Here is a 19,688-nt window from a genome sequence, read left to right as displayed (position 1 = left end):
GGATGGACAGACACCCACAGGGCACCCATAAGCACATTCACAGGCACACCCACAGAGCACCCATAGGACACCCACAGGCACCCATAGGACACCCACAGTGCACCCATAGGACATCCATAGGGCACCCATAGGACATCCATAGGGCACCCATACGAATAGACTTCCCAGCCCCCCATAGGCACCCCAGACACCCCCATGCCCCCCAGCCCCCCATAGGCACCCACAGACCCCCCATAGTGCCCCCCCCAGCCCCCCATAGGCACCCACAGACCCCCCATAGTGCCCCCCCAGCCCCCATAGGCACCCCCAGCCCCCCATAGACACCCCCCATAGTGCCCCCCCAGCCCCCCATAGGCACCCATAGACCCCCCAGCCCCCCACAGACCACCCATAGTGCCCCCCCAGCCTCCCATAGACCCCCCATAGCGCCCCCCCAGCCCCCCATAGGCACCCCCAGACACCCCCATAGTGCCCCATAGTACACCCCAGGCCCCCATAGGCACCCATAGATCCCCCATAGTGCCTCCCCAGCCCCCCCAGCCCCCCATAGACCCCCCATAGTGCCCCCCCCAGCCCCCCATAGGCACCCATAGTACCCCCCCAGCCCCCCATAGGCACCCATAGACCCCCCATAGGCACCCCATAGACCCCCCATAGCGCCCCCCCAGCCCTCCATAGGCACCCATAGACCCCCAATAGTGCCCCCCCAGCTCCCCATAGACCCCCCAGCCCCCCATAGACACCCCCATAGTGCCCCCCCAGCCCCCCATAGACACCCCCATAGTGCCCCCCCAGCCCCCCATAGGCACCCATAGACCCCCCAGCCCCCCATAGACCACCCATAGTGCCCCCCCGCCTCCCATAGACCCCCCATAGTGCCCCCCAGCCTCCCATAGACCCCCCATAGACCCCCCAGCCTCCCATAGACCCCCCATAGCACCCCCCAGCCCCCCATAGACCCCCCATAGCTCCCCCCCATAGACCCCCCATAGTGCCCCCCCAGCCCCCCATAGACCCCCCATAGGCACCCCATAGACCCCCCATAGGCACCCCATAGACCCCCCATAGCGCCCCCCCAGCCCCCCATAGACCCCCCATAGACCCCCCATAGGCACCCCATAGACCCCCCATAGGCACCCCATAGACCCCCCATAGACCCCCCATAGACCCCCCATAGGCACCCCATAGACCCCCCATAGGCACCCCATAGACCCCCCATAGTGCCCCCCCATAGCCCCCCCCCCAACCTGCTTCATGATGAGGCGGGCCAGCACGTTCATGGCGAAGGCTCCGAGGCGCGGGTACATGGTGAGGGCCTGGATCACCGTCCTCATGAGCAGCATGGGCAGGGGGCTCTGCTCCACCAGCTGCTGCACCACCACCGCCAGCACCTCCGACGTGTACAGGGTGCGCTCCGCGAAGCACAGGTTGGTGGCTGCGGGTGGGGGGCACGCGCATCGGGGTGGCACCCATGGGTGGGGGGCACGCGCATCGGGGTGGCACCCATGGGTGGGGGGCACGCGCATCGGGGTGGGGGTGGGGGGCACGCGCATCGGGGTGGCACCCATGGGTGGGGGGCACGCGCATCGGGGTGGCACCCATGGGTGGGGGGCACGCGCATCGGGATGGCACCCATGGGTGGGGGGCACGCGCATCGGGATGGCACCCATGGGTGGGGGGCACGCGCATCGGGGTGGCACCCATGGGTGGGGGGCACGCGCAACGGGGTGGCACCCATGGGTGGGGGGCACGCGCATCGGGGTGGCACCCATGGGTGGGGGGCACGCGCATCGGGGTGGCACCCATGGGTGGGGGGCACGCGCATCGGGATGGCACCCATGGGTGGGGGGCACGCGCATCGGGGTGGCACCCATGGGTGGGGGGCACGCGCATCGGGATGGCACCCATGGGTGGGGGGCACGCGCATCGGGGTGGCACCCATGGGTGGGGGGCACGCGCATCGGGGTGGCACCCATGGGTGGGGGGCACGCGCATCGGGGTGGCACCCATGGGTGGGGGGCACGCGCATCGGGGTGGCACCCATGGGTGGGGGGCAGGGACGTGGGGATGGCACCCATGGGTGGGGGGGCAGGGACGCGGGGATGGCACCCATGGGTGGGGGGCACACACATCTGGATGGCACCCATGGGTGGGGGGCACACACACCGGGGTGGCACCCATGGGTGGGGGGCACGCGCATCGGGATGGCACCCATGGGTGGGGGGCACGCGCATCGGGGTGGCACCCATGGGTGGGGGGCACGCGCATCGGGATGGCACCCATGGGTGGGGGGCACGCGCATCGGGGTGGCACCCATGGGTGGGGGGCAGGGACGTGGGGATGGCACCCATGGGTGGGGGGCAGGGACGCGGGGATGGCACCCATGGGTGGGGGGCACACACATCTGGATGGCACCCATGGGTGGGGGGCACACACACCGGGATGGCACCCATGGGTGGGGGGCACGCGCATCGGGATGGCACCCATGGGTGGGGGGCACGCGCATCGGGGTGGCACCCATGGGTGGGGGGCACGCGCATCGGGATGGCACCCATGGGTGGGGGGCACGCGCATCGGGATGGCACCCATGGGTGGGGGGCACACACATCTGGATGGCACCCAGGGGTGGGGGGCAGGGACGTGGGGATGGCACCCATGGGTGGGGGGCAGGGACGTGGGGATGGCACCCATGGGTGGGGGGCACGCGCATCGGGATGGCACCCATGGGTGGGGGGCAGGCACACCGGGGTGGCACCCATGGGTGGGGGGATTGGTGTACACGGCGCGCTCCGCGAAGCACAGGTTGGTGGCTGCGGGTGGGGGGCACGCGCATCGGGGGGCAACCCAGGGGGGGGGGCACGCGCATCGGGATGGTACCCATGGGTGGGGGGCACGCGCATGGGGGTGGCACCCATGGGTGGGGGGCACGCGCATCGGGGTGGCACCCATGGGGTGGGGGGCACGCGCACGGGGGGTGGCACCCATGGGTGGGGGGCAGGGACGTGGGGATGGCACCCATGGGTGGGGGGCAGGGACGCGGGGATGGCACCCATGGGTGGGGGGCACGCGCATCGGGGTGGCACCCATGGGTGGGGGGCACGCGCATCGGGATGGCACCCATGGGTGGGGGGCACGCGCATCGGGGTGGCACCCATGGGTGGGGGGCAGGGACGTGGGGATGGCACCCATGGGTGGGGGGCAGGGACGCGGGGATGGCACCCATGGGTGGGGGGCACACACATCTGGATGGCACCCATGGGTGGGGGACACACACACCGGGATGGCACCCATGGGTGGGGGGCACCACCGGGGTGGCACCCATGGGTGGGGGGCACGCGCATCGGGATGGCACCCATGGGTGGGGGGCACGCGCATCGGGGTGGCACCCATGGGTGGGGGGCACACACATCGGGATGGCACCCATGGGTGGGGGGCACACACATCGGGGTGGCACCCATGGGTGGGGGGCACACACATCAGGATGGCACCCATGGGTGGGGGGCACACACATCGGGATGGCACCCATGGGTGGGGGGCACACACATCGGGATGGCACCCATGGGTGGGGGGCAGGCAGGGATGGCACCCATGGGTGGGGGGATTGGTGTACAGGGTGCACTCCGTGAAGCACAGGTTGGCGGCTGCGGGTGGGGGGCAGGGACGTGGGGATGGCACCCATGGGTGGGGGGCAGGGACGCGGGGATGGCACCCATGGGTGTGGGGGGGATTGGTGTACAGGGCGCGCTCCGCGAAGCACAGGTTGGTGGCTGCGGGTGGGGGGCACGCGCATCGGGGTGGCACCCATGGGTGGGGGGCAGGGACGTGGGGATGGCACCCATGGGTGGGGGGCCCACACATCGCGGGGGCACACATGGGAGGGGGGAACACAGATAAGGATGGCACCCATGGGTGGGGGGCAGGGATGTGGGAATGGCACCCATGGGTGGGGGGCAGGCAGGGATGGCACCCATGGGTGGGGGGCAGGGACGTGGGGATGGCACCCATGGGTGGGGGGCAGGCAGGGATGGCACCCATGGGTGGGGGGCAGGGACGTGGGGATGGCACCCATGGGTGTGGGGCACGCGCATCGGGGTGGCACCCATGGGTGGGGGGCAGGGACGTCAGGATGGCACCCATGGGTGGGGGTCACACACATCTGGATGGCACCCATGGGTGGGGGGCAGGGACGTGGGGATGGCACCCATGGGTGGGGGGCAGGGACGTGGGGATGGCACCCATGGGTGGGGGGCACGCAATGCGAGGTGGGGGCACCCATGGGTGGGGGGCACGCGCATCGGGATGGCACCCATGGGTGGGGGCACACACATCGGGGTGGCACCCATGGGTGGGGGGCACGCGCATCGGGGTGGCACCCATGGGTGGGGGGCACGCGCATCGGGATGGCACCCATGGGTGGGGGGCACGCGCATCGGGGTGGCACCCATGGGTGGGGGGCACGCGCATCGGGGTGGCACCCATGGGTGGGGGGCAGGGACGTGGGGATGGCACCCATGGGTGGGGGGCAGGGACGCGGGGATGGCACCCATGGGTGGGGGGCACACACATCTGGATGGCACCCATGGGTGGGGGGCACACACACCGGGATGGCACCCATGGGTGGGGGGCACACACATCGGGGTGGCACCCATGGGTGGGGGGCAGGGACGTGGGGATGGCACCCATGGGTGGGGGGCACGCGCATCGGGATGGCACCCATGGGTGGGTGGGGGGGGAGCTGCCCTTGGCACCCTGACCCCCACCCAGAGCAGCACCCACCTTTGATGATGGACTTCATGTCGCACTTGGAGGAGTCGATGTTGTGCAGCGCCAGCAGGAGCTCGCCGGGGCTCAGAGGGGACACGGCCGAGGAGCCATCGCCTGCAGTGGGGCAGGGGGGGGTTAGGGGTGGGCACAGGGACACCCATGGGGACAGCAATGGGGACACCCATAGGGACACAGGGACACCCATGGGGACAGCAATGGGGACAGCAATGGGACACCCATGGGGACAGCAATGGGGACAGCAATGGGACACCCATGGGGACATCAATGGGACACCCATGGGGACACCAATGGGGACATCAATGGGGACAGCAATGGGACACAGAGGCACCCATAAGGACACCAATGGGACACCCGGACACCCATGGGGACACCAATGGGGACACCAATGGGACACCCATAGGGACAGCAATGGGACACCCATAGGGACAGCAATGGGACACACAGACACCAATGGGACACCCATAGGGACACCAATGGGACACAGGGACACCCACAGGGACACCAATGGGACACCCAGACACCCATGGGGACACCAATGGGACACCCATGGGGACACCAATGGGACACACAGACACCCATAGGGACACCAATGGGACACCCATAAGGACACCAATGGGACACCCAGACACCCATGAGGACTCAATGGGACATCCATAGGGACACCCATAGGGACACTAATGGGACACCCATGGGGACACCCATAGGGACACCAATGGGACACCCATAGGGACACCCAGACACCCATGAGGACTCAATGGGACACCCATAGGGACACCCATGGGGACACCAATGGGACACCCATAGGGACACCCATGGGGACACCCATGGGGACACCCATGAGGACTCAATGGGACATCCATGGGGACACCCATGGGGACACCCATAGGGACACCAATGGGACACCCATAGGGACACCAATGGGACACCCATGGGGACACCCATAGGGACACCCATAGGGACACCCATGGGGACACCCATGGGGACACAGTGGCAGCGATGGGTGCCCCGTTCCGCCCCCCATGGCGTCCCCCCCGTACCGTGCTGCGTCCCCAGCAGGCGGTTGAAGACCTCCTTGACCACGATGGGGTTGAGCTTGATGAGCTTGGGCAACGCCTGGATCACCTCTTTCTGCACCCAAACACGGAGGGCACGGTGGGGACCCCCCCCTCCACGCTGTGGGGCTCACTTATGGGGCTGGCGCCCCATTGAACGGGACCCACTGACCTTCTCCAGCCCATTGAGCACCGGGATGAGGAACCTCACATCCGGCAACCGCTTGTGATACAGATCCCGCACCCTCTTGACCAGCTCCGGCGAGGGGGGCACTGCGAGGATGTGGGGCGAGGGTAGCGTGTGGGGGGGCGATGCCAAGCTATGGGGCAGCCCCCTTGCATCCCGTCGTGTGTGGGTCCATGTCCCCCCCCCCCCTTACCTTTGTCGGTGAGGCTGTGCAGGCACCGCGTCACCAAGGTCTCAGCTCCTTTGGGGCAGTTCTCCACCAGCAGCAGCAGCTCGGGGGAGTTCATCCCCATGGCTCGGATCTATGGGGAGCAACGACGTGACCCGTGGGGCAGCCCCATAGCGACCCTGCCCCACCGATGTCACCCTATGGGGGCTCACCGGCTGCTCGATGACCCGCAGCACCGTCCTCTTGATGTCGGCGATGGCCTCGGTGTAGACGGAGGCCAGCTCGTGGATGAGCTTGTGGTTGTGGGGCAGGAGGGCCAGGTAGAGGTAGAGGCACTGCTTGATGGTCTCCTCCGTCCACGGCGCCGCCACCTCTGCCACAAGAGGTAAGGTGAGCCCCACGGATGTGGGTCGCGGCCCTATGGTGGGTACTCAGCCCCACGGATGTGGGTCGCGGCCCTATGGTGGGTACTCAGCCCCACAGATGTGGGTCGCGGCCCCATGGTGGGTACTGAGCCCCACGGATGTGGGTCACAGCCCTATGGTGGGTACTGAGCCCCATGGTGGGTACCGAGCCCCACGGATGTGGGTCGCGGCCCTATGGTGGGTACTGAGCCCCACGGATGTGGGTCGCAGCCCTATGGTGGGTACTGAGCCCCACGGATGTGGGTCGCGGCCCTATGGTGGGTACCGAGCCCCACGGATGTGGGTCGCGGCCCCATGGTGGGTACTGAGCCCCACGGATGTGGGTCGCGGCCCTATGGTGGGTACCGAGCCCCACGGATGTGGGTCGCAGCACTATGGTGGGTACTGAGCCCCATGGTGGGTACCGAGCCCCACGGATGTGGGTCGCAGCCCTATGGTGGGTACCGAGCCCCATGGTGGGTACTGAGCCCCACGGATGTGGGTCGCAGCCCTATGGTGGGTACCGAGCCCCACGGATGTGGGTCGCGGCCCCATGGTGGGTACTGAGCCCCACGGATGTGGGTCGCGGCCCTATGGTGGGTACCGAGCCCCACGGATGTGGGTCGCGGCCCCATGGTGGGTACCGAGCCCCACGGATGTGGGTCGCAGCACTATGGTGGGTACTGAGCCCCATGGTGGGTACCGAGCCCCACGGATGTGGGTCGCAGCCCTATGGTGGGTACCGAGCCCCATGGTGGGTACTGAGCCCCACGGATGTGGGTCGCAGCCCTATGGTGGGTACCGAGCCCCACGGATGTGGGTCGCAGCCCTATGGTGGGTACCAAGCCCCACGGCGGGTACCGAGCATCATGGTGGGTCCCAGCCCCATGGTGGGTACTGAGCCCCACGGATGTGGGTCACAGCCCTATGGTGGGTACTGAGCCCCATGGTGGGTACCGAGCCCCACGGATGTGGGTCGCGGCCCTATGGTGGGTACTCAGCCCCACGGATGTGGGTCACGGCCCTATGGTGGGTACCGAGCCCCACGGATGTGGGTCACAGCCCTATGGTGGGTACTCAGCCCCACGGTGGGTACCGAGCATCATGGTGGGTCACAGCCCTATGGTGGGTACTGAGCCCCACGGATGTGGGTCGCAGCCCTATGGTGGGTACTGAGCCCCACAGCGGGTACCGAGCATCATGGTGGGTCCCAGCCCCATGGTGGGTACTGAGCCCCACGGATGTGGGTCACAGCCCTATGGTGGGTACTGAGCCCCATGGTGGGTACCGAGCCCCACGGATGTGGGTCGCGGCCCTATGGTGGGTACCGAGCCCCACGGATGTGGGTCGCGGCCCTATGGTGAGTACCGAGCCCCACGGATGTGGGTCACAGCCCTATGGTGGGTACTGAGCCCCATGGTGGGTACCGAGCCCCACGGATGTGGGTCGCGGCCCCATGGTGGGTACCGAGCCCCACGGATGTGGGTCGCAGCACTATGGTGGGTACCGAGCCCCACGGATGTGGGTCGCAGCCCTATGGTGGGTACTGAGCCCCATGGTGGGTACCGAGCCCCACGGCTGTGGGTCACAGCCCTATGGTGGGTACTCAGCCCCACGGATGTGGGTCACAGCCCTATGGTGGGTACTGAGCCCCACAGCTGTGGGTCGCAGCCCTATGGTGGGTACCAAGCCCCACGGCGGGTACCGAGCATCATGGTGGGTCCCAGCCCCATGGTGGGTACTGAGCCCCACGGATGTGGGTCACAGCCCTATGGTGGGTACTGAGCCCCATGGTGGGTACCGAGCCCCACGGCTGTGGGTCGCAGCCCTATGGTGGGTACTGAGCCCCACGGATGTGGGTCGCGGCCCTATGGTGGGTACCGAGCCCCACGGATGTGGGTCGCGGCCCTATGGTGGGTACCGAGCCCCACGGCTGTGGGTCACAGCCCTATGGTGGGTACCGAGCCCCACGGCTGTGGGTCGCAGCCCTATGGTGGGTACCGAGCCCCATGGTGGGTACCGAGCATCATGGTGGGTCGCAGCCCTATGGTGGGTACTGAGCCCCATGGTGGGTACCGAGCATCATGGTGGGTCACAGCCCCATGGTGGGTACCGAGCCCCACGGATGTGGGTCGCAGCCCTATGGTGGGTACCGAGCCCCACGGATGTGGGTCGCAGCCCTATGGTGGGTACTCAGCCCCATGGATGTGGGTCGCAGCCCTATGGTGGGTACCGAGCCCCACGGATGTGGGTCACAGCCCTATGGTGGGTACTGAGCCCCATGGTGGGTACCAAGCATCATGGTGGGTCACAGCCCTATGGTGGGTACTCAGCCCCACGGCTGTGGGTCACAGCCCTATGGTGGGTATCGAGCCCCACGGCTGTGGGTCACAGCCCCATGGTGGGTACTGAGCCCCACAGCTGTGGGTCACAGCCCTATGGTGGGTAATGAGCCCCATGGTGGGTCCCAACCCCATGGCGGGCCCCAACCCCATGGTGGGTACCGAGCCCCATGGTGGGTACTGAGCCCCATGGTGGGTACCAAGCCCCATGGTGGATCCCAAGCCCCATGGTGGGTACCAAGCCCCATGGTGGATCCCAAGCCCCATGGTGGATCCCAAGCCCCATGGTGGGTACCGAGCCCCATGGTGGGTCCCAACCCCATGGTGGGTACCGAGCCCCACGGTGGGTCCCAAGCCCCATAGAGGGTACCAAGCCCCACGGTGGGTCCCAAGCCCCATAGTGGGTACCGAGCCCCACAGCAGCGGGTCCCAAGCCCCACAGTGGTGGGTCCCAAGCCCCATGGCGGGTCCCAAGCCCCATGGTGGGTACTGAGCCCCACGGCGGGTCCCAAGCCCCACGGTGGGTCCCAACCCCCATGGTGGGTCCCAAGCCCCACAGCAGTGGGTCCCAACCCCATGGCGGGCCCCAACCCCATGGTGGGTACTGAGCTCCATGGTGGGTACTGAGCCCCATGGTGGGTCCTGAGCCCCATGGCGGGTACCGATCCCCATGGTGGGTCCCAAGCCCCATAGTGGGTACTGAGCCCCATGGTGGGTCCCAACCCCATGGTGGGTCCCAAGCCCCACAGTGGGTCCCAAGCCCCACGGTGGGTCCCAACCCCACGGTAGGTCCCAAGCCCCATGGTGGGTACTGAGCCCCATGGTGGGTACCAAGCCCCATGGTGGATCCCAAGCCCCATGGTGGGTACCAAGCCCCATGGTGGGTCCCAACCCCATGGTGGGTCCCAAGCCCCACAGTGGGTCCCAAGCCCCACAGCAGTGGGTCCCAACCCCATGGCGGGTCCCAAGCCCCACGGTGGATCCCAGCCCCATGGCGGGTACCAAGCCCCACCGCGGTGGGTCCCAACCCCATGGTGGGTACCGAGCCCCATGGCGGGTCCCAAGCCCCATAGTGGGTACTGAGCCCCATGGTGGGTCCCAACCCCATGGCGGGTCCCAAACCCCATAGTGGGTACCGAGCCCCATGGCGGCTCCCAAGCCCCACAGCATCTCCCAAGCCCCACGGCCGCCCCTCACCCGTGTCCTTGTCGGCCCCGAAGAGCACGGAGGGCGGGTTGGGGTGCACCAGGAGCTGCAGGTAGTTGAGGGCGAACTTCTCCACGTACTCTCGGAGCTGATCCTTCTCGTACATGCGCTTGATGAAGAGCAGCGCCTGCTGCCGCACCTATGGGGCGCAGCGTCAGCACCGTGGGGGGGGGGGCTATGGGGCGCTATGGGGCGCTATGGGGCGCTATGGGGCACGGGACCTTGTCCTTCTCGTGGGAGCTCAGGTCCAGCAGCACGTGCAGGTACTGGAACTGCCGTGATGGACGCTTGAAGATGAGGTCCCGCAGCGTGGACATGCCCAGGTAGGTGCGGCTCTGCAGGGAGCGGCCAGCACGGAGGGCTTGGGGTCCATGGCCCCATAGCACACACCCCACATCCCACATCCCATATCCCACATCCCACATCCCATATCCCACATCCCATATCCCATATCCCACATCCCATATCCCACATCCCACATCCCATATCCCATATCCCACACCCCATATCCCACATCCCATATCCCATATCCCATATCCCATACCCCATATCCCACATCCCATATCACATATCCCATATCCCATATCCCATATCCCACATCCCATATCCCATATCCCATATCCCACATCCCATATCCCACATCCCATATCCCATATCCCATATCCCATATCCCACATCCCATATCCCATATCCCATATCCCATATCCCACATCCCACATCCCATATCCCATATCCCACACCCCATATCCCACATCCCATATCCCATATCCCATATCCCATACCCCATATCCCACATCCCATATCACATATCCCATATCCCACACCCCATATCCCACATCCCATATCCCACATCCCATATCCCACACCCCATATCCCACATCCCATATCCCACACCCCATATCCCACACCCCATATCCCATATCCCACACCCCACACCCCATATCCCATATCCCATATCCCACATCCCATATCACATATCCCATATCCCATATCCCACACCCCATATCCCATATCCCATATCCCATATCCCACACCCCATACCCCATATCCCATCCCATATCCCACCTCATCCTCGCAGTACTTGCGGATCACTTCCAGCGCGCTCTCGGTGATGAGCGGTGCCTCCAGCACTACTTTGGTGAAGATCCTGCAGGGAAGCAGCCAGCCTTGGGGTCCTCATCCCATCCTTGGGGTCCCCATCCCATCCTTGGGGTCCCCATCCCATCCTTGGGGTCCTCATCCCATCCTTGGGGTCCTCATCCCATCCCCGGGGTCCCCATCCCATCCTTGGGGTCCCCATCCCATCCTTGGGGTCCCCATCCCATCCTTGGGGTCCTCATCCCATCCTTGGGGTCCCCATCCCATCCCTGGGGTCCCCATCCCATCCCTGGGGTCCCCATCCAAGGGGTCCCCATCCCATCCCTGGGGTCCCCATCCCATTCCTGGGGTCCCCATCCCATTCCCAGCGTCCCCATCCCATTCCCCTGTCTCCATCCCTGGAGTCCCCCTCCCATCCCCATCCCATCCCTGGGGTCCCCATCCCATTCCCAGTGTCTCCATCCCATTCCCAGTGTCCCCATCCCATTCCCAGTGTCCCCATCCCATCCCTGGGGTCCCCATCCTCTTCCCAATGTCCCCACCCCTGGGGTCCCCATCCCATCCCTGGGGTCCCCATCCCATTCCCAGTGTCCCCATCCCATCCCTGGGGTCCCCATCCCATCCCTGGGGTCCCCATCCCATTCCCAGTGTCCCCATCCCATCCCTGGGGTCCCCATCCCATTCCCAGTGTCCCCATCCCATCCCTGGGGTCCCCATCCCATCCTTGGGGTCCCCATCCCATCCCTGGGGTCTCCATCCCATTCCCAGTGTCCCCATCCCATCCCTGGGGTCCCCATCCCATCCCTGGGGTCCCCATCCCATTCCCAGTGTCCCCCTCCCATTCCCCTCTCCCCATCCCTGCTGTCCCCCTCCCATTCCCAGTGTCCCCATCCCATCCCCGGGCTCCCCATCCCATTCCCAGTGTCCCCCTCCCATTGCCCTGTCCCCATCCCTGGTGTCCCCCTCCCATCCCCATCCCATTCCCAGTGTCCCCATCCTTGGGGTCCCCATCCCATCCCTGCTGTCCTGTCCCCCCCCCCCCAATCCGCACCCATCCTTCTGGTCGGGTTTCTCCTGCAGCCCGGCCAGCAGCCCGATGAGGCACTGGTCGTAGCGCTCCAGGTTTCCCTCCGGGAAGCGGCTCAGGTGGGAATTGTACTCCTGGAAGAGCCAGGCGAAGGCCAGGTCCAGGCGGGAGCGGACGTCCTCCAGGATGAAGGCCAGGACCTCGCTCTTGAGGGGCACCTCCAAGTGCGTCACCAGCGACGCCAAGATCTTCACCCGGGCCTGGCCAAGGGGACATCAGTGTCACCGGTACCCAGAGCGTCACCGGTACCCGGAGCGTCACCGGTACCCACAGCATCACCGGTACCCAGAGCATCACTGGTACCCACAGCATCACTGGTACCCGGAGCATCACTGGTACCCGGAGCATCATCGGTACCCGGAGCATCACCGGTACCCAGAGCATCACTGGTACCCGGAGCATCATCGGTACCCGGAGCATCACTGGTACCCACAGCATCACAGGTAACTGCAGCATCACCGGTACCCAGAGCGTCACCAGTACCCGGAGCATCACCGGTACCCAGAGCATCACTGGTACCCAGAGCATCACCGGTACCCAGAGCGTCACCGGTACCCAGAGCATCACTGGTACCCGCAGCATCACCGGTACCCAGAGCGTCACCGGTACCCAGAGCATCACTGGTACCCGCAGCATCACCGGTACCCAGAGCATCATCAGTACCCAGAGCACCACTGGTACCCACAACATCACAGGTACCTGCAGCATCACCGGTACCCAGAGCGTCACCAGTACCCAGAGTATCAGTGGTACTCAGAGCGTCACCAGTACCCAGAGCATCACCGGTACCCAGAGCATCACCGGTACCCAGAGCGTCACCAGTACCCAGAGTATCAGTGGTACTCAGAGCGTCACCAGTACCCAGAGCATCACCGGTACTCAGAGCGTCACCGGTACCCAGAGCATCACCGGTACCCAGAGCATCACTGGTACCCGCAGCATCACCGGTACCTGCAGCATCACCGGTACCCACAGCATCACTGGTACCCACAGCATCACTGGTACCCGCAGCATCACCGGTACCCAGAGCATCACCGGTACCCACAGCATCACTGGTACCCACAGCATCACCGGTACCCAGAGCATCACTGGTACCCAGAGCATCATCGGTACCCGGAGCATCACTGGTACCCACAGCATCACGGGTAACTGCAGCATCACCGGTACCCAGAGCGTCACCAGTACCCGGAGCATCACCGGTACCCAGAGCATCACTGGTACCCAGAGCATCACCGGTACCCAGAGCGTCACCGGTACCCAGAGCATCACTGGTACCCGCAGCATCACCGGTACCCAGAGCATCATCAGTACCCAGAGCACCACTGGTACCCACAACATCACAGGTACCTGCAGCATCACCGGTACCCAGAGCGTCACCAGTACCCAGAGTATCAGTGGTACTCAGAGCGTCACCAGTACCCAGAGCATCACTGGTACTCAGAGCGTCACCGGTACCCAGAGCATCACCGGTACCCAGAGCATCACTGGTACCCGCAGCATCACCGGTACCTGCAGCATCACCGGTACCCACAGCATCACTGGTACCCACAGCATCACTGGTACCCGCAGCATCACCGGTACCCAGAGCGTCACCGGTACCCACAGCATCACTGGTACCCACAGCATCACCGGTACCCAGAGCATCACTGGTACCCGGAGCATCATCGGTACCCGGAGCATCACCGGTACCCACAGCATCACAGGTAACTGCAGCATCACCGGTACCCAGAGCGTCACCAGTACCCGGAGCATCACCGGTACCCAGAGCATCACTGGTACCCAGAGCATCACCGGTACCCAGAGCGTCACCGGTACCCAGAGCATCACTGGTACCCGCAGCATCACCGGTACCCAGAGCGTCACCGGTACCCAGAGCATCACTGGTACCCGCAGCATCACCGGTACCCAGAGCATCATCAGTACCCAGAGCACCACTGGTACCCACAACATCACAGGTACCTGCAGCATCACCGGTACCCAGAGCGTCACCAGTACCCAGAGTATCAGTGGTACTCAGAGCGTCACCAGTACCCAGAGCATCACCGGTACCCAGAGCATCACCGGCACCCAGGGCATCACCGGTACCCACAGCATCACTGGTACCCACAGTGTCACTGGTACCCAGAGCATCACCGGTACCCAGAGCATCACCGGTACCCAGAGCGTCACCGGTACCCAGAGCGTCACCGGTACCCGGAGCATCACCGGTACCCAGAGCATCACTGGTACACAGATCACCACTGGTAGCCAGAGCACCACCGGTAGCCAGAGCATCACCAGTAACCACAGCATCACCAGTACCTGCAGCATCACCAGTACCCAGAGCATCACCGGTACCCACAGCATCACCGGTACCCACAGCATCACTGGTACCCAGAGCATCACTGGTACCCACAGTGTCACCGGTACCCAGAGCATCACTGGTACCCACAGTGTCACTGGTACCCAGAGCATCACCGGTACCCAGAGCATCACTGGTACTAACAGTGTCACTGGTACCCAGAGCATCACTGGTACCCAGAGCATCACTGGTACCCAGAGCATCACTGGTACCCAGAGCATCACTGGTACCCACAGTGTCACTGGTACCCAGAGCATCACTGGTACCCACAGCGTCACCAGCACCCACAGCCTCCAGGCACAGGGTCTGGGTGCCACATGGTGGGTGACACATGGAAGGGTGACAAAGACTGTGCGCAACAGATGGAAGGGTGACACGGCTCTGGGTGACATGTGGAGGGTGCCAAGAGATTTGGTGACAAGAGGGTCTGGGTGACACCCGGAAAGGTGACACCAGATGCTGTGGGTGCCACACTGGGTGCCACGCTGGGTGCCACACTGGGCGCCACATTGGGTGCCACATTGGGTGCCACACTGGGTACCACACTGGGTACCACACTGGGTGCCACACTGGGTGCCACATTGGGTACCACACTGGGTGCCACACTGGGTGCCACATTGGGTACCACACTGGCTGCCACACTGGGTGCCACATTGGGTGCCACACTGGGTGCCACACTGGGTGCCACATTGGGTGCCACACTGGCTGCCACACTGGCTGCCACACTGGCTGCCACACTGGGTGCCACACTGGGTGCCACACTGGGTGCCACACTGGCTGCCACACCGGGTACCACACTGGGTGCCACATTAGGTGCCACATTGGGTGCCACACTGGGTACCACACTGGCTGCCACACTGGGTGCCACACTGGGTACCACACTGGGTGCCACACTGGGTGCCACATTGGGTGCCACACTGGGTGCCACACTGGCTGCCACACTGGGTGCCACACCGGGTACCACACTGGGTGCCACATTAGGTGCCACATTGGGTGCCACACTGGGTGCCCCATTGGGTGCCACGCTGGGTGCCACGCTGGGTGCCACGCAGGGTGCCACACTGGGCGCCACATTGGGTGCCACATTGGGTGCCACACTGGGTACCACACTGGGTGCCACATTGGGTGCCACACTGGGTGCCACACTGGGTGCCACACTGGGTGCCACATTGGGTGCCACACTGGGTGCCACACTGGGTGCCCCATTGGGTGCCACACCAGGTGCCACATTGGTACCACACTGGGTGCCACATTAGGTGCCACGATGGGTGCCACACCGGGTGCCACACTGGGTGCCAAACCAGGTGCCACATTGGGTGCCACACTGGGTGCCACACTGGGTACCACACTGGGTGCCACACTGGGTGCCACACTGGGTGCCACATTAGGTGCCACACTGGGTGCCACACTGGGTGCCCCATTGGGTGTCACACCGGGTGCCACACTGGGGGCCACACCGAGCGCCACACTGGGTACCCCATTGGGTGCCACACTGGGTGCCACACCGGGTGCCCCATTGGGTACCACACTGGGTGCCACACTGGGTGCCCCATTGGGTACCACACTGGGTGCCACACTGGGTACCCCATTGGGTGTCACACTGGGTGCCACACTGGGTGCCCCATTGGGTGCCACACTGGGTGCCACACTGGGTACCCCATTGGGTACCACGCCGGGTGCCACGCTGGGTACTACACTGGGTGCCCCATTGGGTGCCACATTAGGTGCCACACTGGGTGCCACACCGGGTGCCACATTAGGTGCCACACTGGGTGCCACACTGGGCGCCACATTGGGTGCCCCATTGGGTGCCACACTGGGTGCCACACCGGGTGCCACACTGGGTGCCACATTGGGTGCCACACTGGGTGCCACACTGGGTGCCACATTGGGTGCCAAACCGGGTGCCACACTGGGTGCCAAACCAGGTGCCACACTGGGTGCCACATTAGGTGCCACATTGGGTGCCACACCGGGTGCCACATTAGGTGCCACACTGGGTGCCACACTGGGTGCCACATTAGGTGCCACATTGGGTGCCACACTGGGTGCCACATTAGGTGCCACATTGGGTGCCACACTGGGTGCCACACTGGGTGCCACGATGGGTGCCACACCAGGTGCCACATTGTGTGCCACACTGGGTGCCAAACCAGGTGCCACACTGGGTGCCACATTAGGTGCCACACTGGGTGCCCCATTGGGTGCCACACCGGGTGCCACACTGGGTGCCCCATTGGGTGCCACATTAGGTGCCACACCGGGTGCCATGCTGGGTGCCACATTGGGTGCCACACTGGGTGCCCCATTGGGTGTCACACCGGGTGCCACACTGGGTGCCACACCGAGTGCCACACTGGTTGCCACATTGGGTGCCACACCGGGTGCCACGCTGGGTGCCACACTGGGTGCCACATTGGGTACCACGCCGGGTGCCACACTGGGTACTACACTGGGTGCCCCATTGGGTGCCACACCGGGTGCCACACTGGGTACCACACCGAGTGCCACACTGGGTGCCACATTAGGTGCCACACTGGGTGCCACACCGGGTGCCACATTGGGTGCCACACCGGATGCCACGCTGGGTGCCACAGTGGGTGCCACATTGGGTACCACGCCGGGTGCCACGCTGGGTACTACACTGGGTGCCCCATTGGGTGCCACACCGGGTGCCACATTAGGTGCCACACTGGGTGCCACACCGGGTGCCCCATTGGGTGCCCCATTGGGTGCCACACTGGGTGCCACACTGGGTGCCACACTGGGTGCCCCATTGGGTGCCGCACTGGGTGCCACACCAGGTGCCACACTGGGTGCCACATTAGGTGCCACACTGGGTGCCACACCGGGTGCCCCATTGGTTGCCACACCGGGTGCCACATTAGGTGCCACACCGGGTGCCCCATTGGGTGCCCCATTGGGTGCCACACTGGGTGCCACACCGGGTGCCACACTGGGTGCCACACTGGGTGCCACACTGGGTGCCCCATTGGGTGCCCCACCGGGTGCCACATTAGGTGCCACAATGGGTGCCACACTGGCTGCCACACTGGGTGCCACGCTGGGTGCCACGCTGGGTGCCACACTGGGTGCCACATTGGGTGCCACACCGGGTGCCACACTGGGTGCCACACTGGTTGCCACACTGGGTGCCACACTGGGTGCCCCATTGGGTGCCCCACCGGGTGCCACACCGGGTGCCAGGGTACCTGCGCAGCCCCGCTGCAGGCCACGGCGCGCTCTGCCCTCAGGATGCGCTTGACGGCGCCGAGCTTCAGCTTCTCCACCTGGGTCTCCGTGAGGGGCTTGAGGACGTCAGGCAGGCGGAAAACCTTCTTCCTGCCCCCAGCACCCACCAGCCTAAGGGTGGGGGGAAACAGAGAGCCAGGGGTGAGGCCCGGCCCCAGCAGCACCCATGGGTGCTCCCGGCGCGGCGCTCACCGCGGCTGCGGCGCGGGGATGATGGGCTCCGGGCGCCGCTTGGTCTGGGGGGCTTCCTCCTCCAGGAGGGTGGTGGCCGAGCCCTGGGCCCCCAGCACGGAGATGGCCTGGCCCTGGGCTAGGGCTGAGAGGCGCCGCTTGATGACCACGCTCTCGGGCTTGGAGGCCTTCTCCTCCTTGGGTTCCTCCTTCAGGTGCTTCGTCTGCTCCACGCCTGGAGAAGGGACGGGGACAGCAAAGGGAGCCTGAGATCCGTGGGGATGAGCTGGGGGGAGCTGAGTGGTCACAGTGTCATGGGGATGGGGGGAAGGAGGAGGAGATGCTGCCAAAGGGGGTTTCAAGGCAAGAGAGAGCAATCAGGAACAAGAAACCCTGAGGCTCCAACTCAAACCTTACCCCATGGGAATGGTCCCAACCCAACCCTTAACCCATGGGAATGGTCCCAACCCAACCCTTACCCCATGGGAATGGTCCCAACCCAACCCTTACCCCATGGGAATGGTCCCAACCCCCCTTACCCCATGGGAATGGTCCCAACTCAACCCTTAACCCATGGGAATGGTCCCAACTCAACCCTTACCCCATGGGAATGGTCCCAACTCAACCCTTAACTCATGGGAATGGTCCCAACTCAACCCTTACCCCATGGGAATGGTCCCAACCCAACCCTTAACCTATGGGAATGGTCCCAACCCAAACCTTACCCCATGGGAATGGTCCCAACCCAACCCTTAACCCCCAGGAATGGTCCCAACCCAACCCTTACCCCATGGGAATGGTCCCAACCAACCCAACCCTGGGAATGGTAACCCAACCCATGGGAATGGTCCCAACCCATGGGAATGGTCCCAACCCAACCCTTACCCCATGGGAATGGTCCCAACCCAACCCTTACCCCATGGGAATGGTCCCAACCCAACCCTTACCCCATGGGAATGGTCCCAACCCAACCCTTACCCCATGGGAATGGTCCCAACCCAACCCTTACCCCATGGGAATGGTCCCAACCCAACCCTTAACCCATGGGAATGGTCCCAACTCAACCCTTACCCCATGGGAATGGTCCCAACCCAACCCTTACCCATGGGAATGGTCCCAACCCAACCCTTACCCCATGGGAATGGTCCCAACCCAACCCTTACCCCATGGGAATGGTCCCAACCCAACCCTTACCCCATGGGAATGGTCCCAACCCAACCCTTACCCCATGGGAATGGTCCCAACCCAACCCTTACCCATGGGAATGGTCCCAACCCAACCCTTACCCATGGGAATGGTCCCAACCCAACCCTTACCCCATGGGAATGGTCCCAACCCAACCCTTACCCCATGGGAATGGTCCCAACCCAACCCTTACCCCATGGGAATGGTCCCAACCCAACCCTTACCCCATGGGAATGGTCCCAACCCAACCCTTAACCCATGGGAATGGTCCCAACCCAACCCTTACCCCATGGGAATGGTCCCAACCCAACCCTTACCCCATGGGAATGGTCCCAACCCAACCCTTACCCCATGGGGATGGTCCCAACCCAACCCTTACCCCATGGGAATGGTCCCAACCCAACCCTTA

General features: G+C 64.8%; 1 protein-coding gene across 1 annotated transcript; it reads right to left on the bottom strand.

The window, feature by feature from the left end:
• Positions 1-1,235: 1,235 nt before the first annotated feature.
• LOC130593331 (symplekin-like) lies at positions 1,236-18,380 on the bottom strand (the record flags this gene model as incomplete). The annotated part of the gene is made up of 12 exons (XM_057398392.1): positions 1,236-1,435; positions 4,777-4,878; positions 5,823-5,913; positions 6,010-6,110; positions 6,218-6,326; positions 6,406-6,566; positions 10,137-10,284; positions 10,367-10,480; positions 11,211-11,292; positions 12,295-12,530; positions 17,884-18,034; positions 18,116-18,380. Coding segments are annotated over 12 exons (1,760 nt in total), but the record flags the coding sequence as incomplete, so codon positions are not given.
• Positions 18,381-19,688: the final 1,308 nt, after the last annotated feature.

The sequence above is a fragment of the Pezoporus wallicus genome, unplaced genomic scaffold, assembly GCF_028554395.1.
Source record: "Pezoporus wallicus isolate ANWC-B61680 ecotype Strahan unplaced genomic scaffold, APGP_CSIRO_Pwel_v1 contig_14568, whole genome shotgun sequence".
Classification (NCBI taxonomy): domain Eukaryota; kingdom Metazoa; phylum Chordata; class Aves; order Psittaciformes; family Psittacidae; genus Pezoporus; species Pezoporus wallicus.
The sequence above is the reverse complement of the archived record's forward strand: the minus strand, read 5'-3'. Positions and strand labels throughout refer to the sequence as shown.